This window comes from Telopea speciosissima, chromosome 2, assembly GCF_018873765.1.
Source record: "Telopea speciosissima isolate NSW1024214 ecotype Mountain lineage chromosome 2, Tspe_v1, whole genome shotgun sequence".
Taxonomy (NCBI): domain Eukaryota; kingdom Viridiplantae; phylum Streptophyta; class Magnoliopsida; order Proteales; family Proteaceae; genus Telopea; species Telopea speciosissima.
The window spans coordinates 26,072,539-26,079,361 of record NC_057917.1 but is presented as its reverse complement, the minus strand read 5'-3'; the positions used below and the strand labels follow the sequence as shown (position 1 = coordinate 26,079,361).

The 6,823-nt window shown below is 40.1% G+C and overlaps 1 protein-coding gene across 2 annotated transcripts; it reads left to right on the top strand.

Moving 5' to 3' along the window:
- The first annotated feature begins 1,452 nt into the window (after positions 1–1,452).
- LOC122653191 lies at positions 1,453–4,152 on the top strand. 2 transcript variants are annotated; one of them, XM_043847133.1, is made up of 3 exons: positions 1,453–2,660; positions 3,201–3,438; positions 3,802–4,152. In XM_043847133.1, the coding sequence occupies exons 1-3, from the start codon at positions 2,239–2,241 to the stop codon at positions 4,135–4,137; spliced, it is 996 nt and encodes a 331-aa protein (XP_043703068.1). In that variant the 5' UTR covers positions 1,453–2,238; the 3' UTR covers positions 4,138–4,152. The 2 variants fall into 2 exon arrangements, with proteins under 2 accessions (XP_043703068.1, XP_043703067.1); XM_043847132.1 differs by having other exon boundaries at positions 3,201–3,444.
- Positions 4,153–6,823: the final 2,671 nt, after the last annotated feature.

Genomic DNA, 6,823 nt, shown 5'->3' with positions numbered 1-6,823 from the left:
CTCTAGCAACATTATCTTAATAGTGCTTGGCGAAGCTAAACAATTTTTATTTCCAAGTTTACCATAAAACAAAAACAGTTTTCCAGGTTTACCATACAATATTTTTTGATACAAAACTACTCAAAATCTAGAAACAAAAAACAAAAAAAAAAAAGTTTATGACTCACAACCTACCATACAGAGTTTAAGTGCCTGACTTGACAAGCCTTCGTAGATGAGGCTAAACAAAGACCCATCATCATCATTTTCTTAGAGTCCCTTCTCTCACATCTGGATGTATGACTCAACTGGATAAGAGTAGTACAAGACAAGATTTTTGTAGGTTCCAAACTGAAACTATTCAAAATGAAATAGAAGACAAGATAGTTTCAATCCTAATTAACTAACCACTTTGTACAACAACATCAAGCTCAGCCTTATCCCAACCTAATGGTGTCGGCTATCAACCAACCATTTTGTCTTAGGGACAATGTGTGGCCTGTGTGTTATTGTACAATTCCATCTTCCACAACAACCCAGAATGTATTGAATTCAGTCATTTTCTGTCATTACTTTTGTTGTAGTCTATTCCGTTGAGGTTCTCAAATTGGATTAATGGTCTATTTCTAGGTTGCATCATAAACCTAATTGGGAACTTCCAACTAGTGATCAGACTTCTAAACCCCCCCCCCCCCCCAAAAAAAAAAAAAAAAAAAAGAAAAAAGGAAAACAAAAAAAGAAATAGTGATCAGAACTCAGAAAAAGGCAAGAGTTCTCTATAGGGGAGTGTGCATGGCCTCGTGCATAGGGCACTCATTATCACCTTTCATGGAGGCGGACCGATCATTTTGCCCCACTCTATGTCTAGGCATAGCGCGCATGCTACCCCCACAAAGAACTTTCTCTCCAAAATAAAATAAAAAAACTTGCAACTAGTGATTAGATATTTACATGGGTCGGCATTCTCTATGGGGAGAGCATGGCCCCTGCATGTGCACGGGATAGTATGCATGTTGGTATCATGGGGGTGAGATTTTCCCCTTCGGGACTAGTGATCATTGCGCCTCCCTTTATGTCTCGACATGAACAGTACTATATGCTCCCCCACAGAGAACTCTTTCATATTTATGTATATAGATTGTGAGAGGGTAATGTGACGAGGGTCGGACAAAGAAAGAAGTAGCGGTAAAATAGAGAAGACCACCTTGGGCCTTGGGGCTGCATGTTCATTTCATTCGTGCGGCTCTCTCTCTCTCTTTGCTTTCATTTGTAGTTTGGAAGTGTAGTACCATTTTTCATTTTTGGACCCACCCTTTATTAGCGGGAATAACCACGACGACGGTCCGACAAGAAGGAAAAGGCCAAAGAAAAGCAGAAGAAAGAAAAAGGAGGGAAGTCAGCATTTTTATATTTTTGTGGGGTTTGGTTTTTTCTCTGCCGATTTTCTTGTTTAATCCTCTTACTCTTATCAGTGTGTGCCGGTAAATTTACGTTCTTCTCAATTCTTAGTGCCTCAATTTGATGGTCTTTTGAATTCTGTTTGTACATTTTCGCTTACTATTCATTCATCGAGTAGCACTAGATTTTCAGTGCAGCTAGGGTTTCGGAATTCATTGAACTTGTTCCTACGGTTGTCTTCTTCTGAGTGAGAATTTCGCATTTCTTCATTGAATTCTCGAATTTGTTTTCTGTTGAGGTTTGTCTTATCTCTGTATCCACCGTTTTCCGTAAAGGAGTTCAATTTAGTTACATCTGTGTGATTTTCTTCTGAATTGTGTCCATATAGAGCTCATTTTCTTCGTGTACCTTTCCAATTTGGACAATTGAGATCCTTTGACGTTGTCGTGATGTTGGTCCTTTGAGTCTCTGCAACTAAAATCTAATGTCTCTACTGACTCTCCACCGTATTTTATTCACAGAAAATTCTACTGCAGTTGCTGCTCTTATAGGTTGTAACTCCATTTCTTATAGTTTTGAAGGACCTCAGCATTTAGCTCCCCAGTCCCTAGAATTTTTACTTCCAGAAATTTGGTTGCAAGGGTCTTGACTAGCATAAGAACCTTTCAACGAGAATTTCCGATCAAATTCTATTTGATGTAGTTTCAGTTAGTGTCTCCTCGTACTGCCCCATGCAGTATTCAATCTTCATCCGTTTAGGGTTTTAATGCAGAGCCTCTGCCATCCCGAGCAAGTCACTTGGAAGGCTTGTTAAGTAGGGAATCGGCTCCAAATTTGAGTTGTTATGGTTGGTTTTGAGTAATGGCTGGCAGTACAAGATTTGAGTTGACTTCAGGTAGCCTGGAGGGATCAGCCTTTGCTGCCACTTATCCAAATGGACAACGGAGCAATTATGCTGCTGCCAATTTGGATAGGTTGAGGAGCTTCCGGGAGGGCATGGAGAACCGGATGCTAAGTTCTGGTCCAGGGTCGTCCCGAGGGAGTAATACCTTCTCAGCAAACATGCCACCTTTGTCCCAGTGTTTGATATTGGAGCCAATTGCGCTTGACGATCAGAAATTTACTCGTGCAGGAGAGCTAAGGAGGGCTCTGGGTGTTAATTTTGGAAATACCTCCGAGGACCATTTTTTTGGAGCTGTCCACTCCAAGGCTCCTTCTCCAGGAGCAGTAGACGAACTGAAACGATTCAAAGCATCTATCAGTGATGCCTGTATCAAAGCGAGGTAACCTATACTTTCACTAGTTGATTACGGATTAGTACATTTGTGTTTGTTCCAGGATTTGGTTAGATTCCCTTTCTAAATAATGTACCATCATGTATATGTGCTGAACCTTCTCTACAGCTCCATGTTTTCTGTCATGGTTGCATGGGGGAACTTGGAGCTGCTCTTAGGTTACTAGGGCACTGTTGTTTGACTCATGTACCATTTTATACCATTGGGTTCCTATTTAGGGCCGTACCCAGTGCACAAGGATACCACGTTTCACAGGGTCTGGGAGAGGTAGATGGTAGACAGCTTTACCCCCTTCACGGAGAGGCTGATTCCCAGGACTCGAACCCATGCCACTGCGCTGGCGGTAACAAGACCTTGCATTTGGTTCCTATTTAAAGCATCTTTTACTTTACCAGGACTTAGCCACGTATAAAAAGCCTTTAGATTTGGGTTGAGAAACATAGGATGCAGTTGGTCTCATTATCACTGAAACACTCACGTAAGGTAAGTTAGTGGCTGTCTACTGAAGATCTGATGTCTTTTGACCAGGGAGAGAGTGAAAACTTTGAATGACTCCGTAATAAAATTGGACAAATATTGTGAAGCCCTCAACTTGAGGAAGAAACAACGGAGTGAACTCTTATCAAGCGAAAGGTCAGGTGGGACTAATTTGTTGAAGATGGGGGTTCAGACCCATCAGAACCGTCCCAATCTTGTAACTCAAAGGCTGGAGGAGAGGGCTAAGAATGCTGTTCAGAATAAGAGAGTTCGTACATCAGTTGCGGAAGTATGGGTTTGTATTTAAAAAATTTATGGAGGTGTGATCTTTACTGGCACCTTCTCGTAGGATTCATCTTCCATGTCACAAAAGCTCATTACATTGCTCAGAAAATTCATTATTTGGGTGCTTATACAACTTGGTGTTGGTTGATCCAATTAATTTTTGTAATGACCTTATAATGCATTTACTCAATAAAACACCCGCATGGACTCCCTACTTGGTTTTAAATGAAGTTCAAACTAGTACAATTTTGTTTTGGTAGGGACTGTTTGTTACACCTTTTATGTGCTTATTGGTTTATGAATTTCTGCCTAGGTATTTTTATAAATTTCATGATTATTCTGAGGTATTTTTCTCTATTCCCCTCAGTCAGAAGGTCGGAATTCTACCCTTTTAAGGCAAGCTGGGCTCATTGAAAAGGATAGGGATGTGCTCAGGACTGGCAATGGGGTTCAAGTTGAAGAAAAGGTCCGTGGACTTCCTGTAGGTGGGGAAGGGTGGGACAAAAAAATGAAAAGGAAACGTTCTGTTGGTACAGTTGTTACTCGAGCTATGGATGGTGACAGAGAGGTTAAACGAGCTGTGCATCAGAAGCTTAATAGTGATCCTAGACCTCGATCTTGTGATACCCATGGTTTCAGGTATCTTTTTTTGTGGTTCTGTTTACAAGTTGTCCCAAAGTTCATTTTTTTCTGTGAAATATAATAATTACTCACCCTTTTTTATTTGATTTCTTCTCTGTATTTGTTTCATCATTACACTGAAATTGGAAAATTACATTGAAGATATATCAAACTTAGAAACTTGACACGAGTGACTGTTGAAAGGAAATTTTTCTTCCATGCTTAGTTGATTTGGTCTATAGTACTACAACTTTTTTCAATATGTTTAAAGTTTAGTCATGTATGAACCTGAAACAAATTTGGTTTGTTTTGGCTGAATTTTTTGCCAAAAGCACTACTTCCTCATATGGCTTCAGTTGATGTAGACTAATTCACCAACAGATTTTTGGCTTTGGGTTTTGTGGAAGTCAGATGTTGGGTAATTTTGGAGGACTTATATGGACATTTCAGATAATGACTTAAGCCACTTTGGCATCGAATTTGATCTGGCACTTTTTTATGGGCATAAACATTTGGGTGAACAATGTTCTCAGATTCTACCCAACAGAAAACAAAGCTTCTGTTGTTATCTACCTAGCTAGAATGTCAATTTATGCCCTGTTAAGCTCCGTTTATTTGAATGGAGAAAAGGGAAATGAAAAACATGTAGAAGAAAGGGAGATCTCGCATTCCATGGATTTTTTTTTTTGGTTAAAAGAAAATCCGGGAAAGGGGAGGAATCCCTTTTCCTCTCATTTTTGGAGTATGAAGTGGGAAGTAATGCACTTTTTGAAGGAACACAAAACTGATGCATAGATTCTCCTTCCTCTTTCTCCAACCAGCAATGTATAGTGTTCAAGGGAAATGATTTTTTGACTAATTTCCATCCAACCCAATGAAAAAAGCATTAATAGGTTTTGTAGGAATTCCCTTTCCACCATAGTTGTCAAGGTGTCACCTAGGCGGCACCTTGGTCGCCTAGATGGGCGCCTTGGACGCCTTGTTCGCCTAGTTGGTGTCGCCTTGAACTTTGGCCCTCTCCACCGCCTTAGGTCACCTAACCGCCGTGACAACTATGCTTTCCACAAGGGATTTTGATGCAAGGTTTGAGAAAATTCGGAAACCTTGAGGTATCTCACCATCTTTTTCAGTCCTTAGTTATGGACTCTAAAGTGGTCAGAGAAGATGGTAATGAACTCCCCCTATCTAGACATTTATTATAAAAAAAAGAAAAAAAATTATCCTTCACTAGATTTAGAAAAACATCTGATAGGTTTGCAGAACAAACTTATTTACTCCCCCTCCCCCCCCCCCCAAAAAAAAAAGAAAAAAAAGTGACTATTCTTAATTAGGTAAATAGTGAAATTGGGTTAGGGTTTGAATAGGTCTAGGATTTGATGGATGAGTTATGGTAAGATGATGTAGGGGAACCTTCCAGTGAAGGTCCTGAGATGTTCTAATGGAGTTGGATGTGTAAACTTGAGTAGATGGTAAATTAGGTTTAGCGTTTCGGTTTTTGAAAGGAGAATAATGTAGGAATCTAGGGTTTATAATGGGTATTGTGGGCAGGGGCTTGGATCGAGTTTCCCTACAAGCGTGTTGACACATCAGCAGTAGATAGAGATTTTCATTGATTTTTTGTGTGTGTGTGTGTGGGGGGGGGGTTCACACTGAGAATTCTCTTGTTTTGGAGACCTACCTTACTCAGGACTTTGCTTGAACATTGATGTTTGTGACTGATTCTCCAATTTAACCCTTGGACTTAGCACACCATGATATTGTGTGTGTGTGTATATATATATATTGTTAACAAAACAAAATATGAGAGAATGCTTTAATGATCAATATGATCACACAAGCTATGTATTTATAATAAAAAGAGTTACAGCATAAAGTCTAAAATACCCCTAGCATAGCCGACTTAACTAGGGGATACATAAAACATAGAAATAACAATAAAAAGACCAGAATACCCCCACGGTATTGTAGTGTACATTATTCAACACTCCCTCTCAAGTTGGACCAAATATGTCAATCATGCCCAACTTGGCTAAATTAGGATGAAACAGTTTTCTGGATAATCCCTTGGTGAAAATATCAGCATGCTGATCGGCAAACTTCACAAAGGGAACACAAATCAGCCCTTCTTCCAATTTCTCCTTGATGAAATGCCTATCCACTTCAACATGCTTAGTGCAATCATGCTGTACCGGGATATGTGCAATACTGATTGCTGCCTTGTTGTCACAGTACAACATCATAGGAAGACGAAAAGGAACCCCAAGGTCTTGTAGCAAGCCAAAGTAACTTACAAATGCCTTATGCCATAGCACGAAATTCTGCTTCGGCACTAGAACGAGCAACCACATTCTGCTTCTTGCTACGCCAAGTGACAAGCTTGCCACCTATAAAAGAACAATACCCATAGATAGACTTGCGATTTGTAGAACCAGCCCAATCAACATCAGTGTACGCCTTTATCCGTTGGTGGCCATGAGAAGACAGGAGAATGCCCTTTCTAGGGAAGGTAGAGCAAAGTTCTACCAATTACCTAGAGGGTGCCCTAGTGTGTCCCACAGTTTATTCGCCGATGACACTATAATTTTTTCTAAGGGGCTGAAGACTTCTCTAAAACAAATCTTAGGCTTTATTGGAAGATATGAGGAAGCTTCAGGGCAGTTTGTTAATAAGAGCAAAAGCTGTTTTGTTGTTGGTCATAAGACTGCTGATCACAGGTGTCGAATGATTGAACAGGTTACTGGTTTTACGAGAAGGAGCTTACCTATCAC

Bases quoted from the DNA above. Each gene is read 5' to 3' on its own strand.
- LOC122653191 (XM_043847132.1), top strand. From the start codon at position 2,239: ATGGCTGGCAGTACAAGATTTGAGTTGACTTCAGGTAGCCTGGAGGGA. The intron at 2,661-3,200 runs GTAACCTATACT...TCTTTTGACCAG, and splicing joins GATGCCTGTATCAAAGCGAG to GGAGAGAGTGAAAACTTTGA. The intron at 3,445-3,801 runs GTTTGTATTTAA...TATTCCCCTCAG, and splicing joins CATCAGTTGCGGAAGTATGG to TCAGAAGGTCGGAATTCTAC.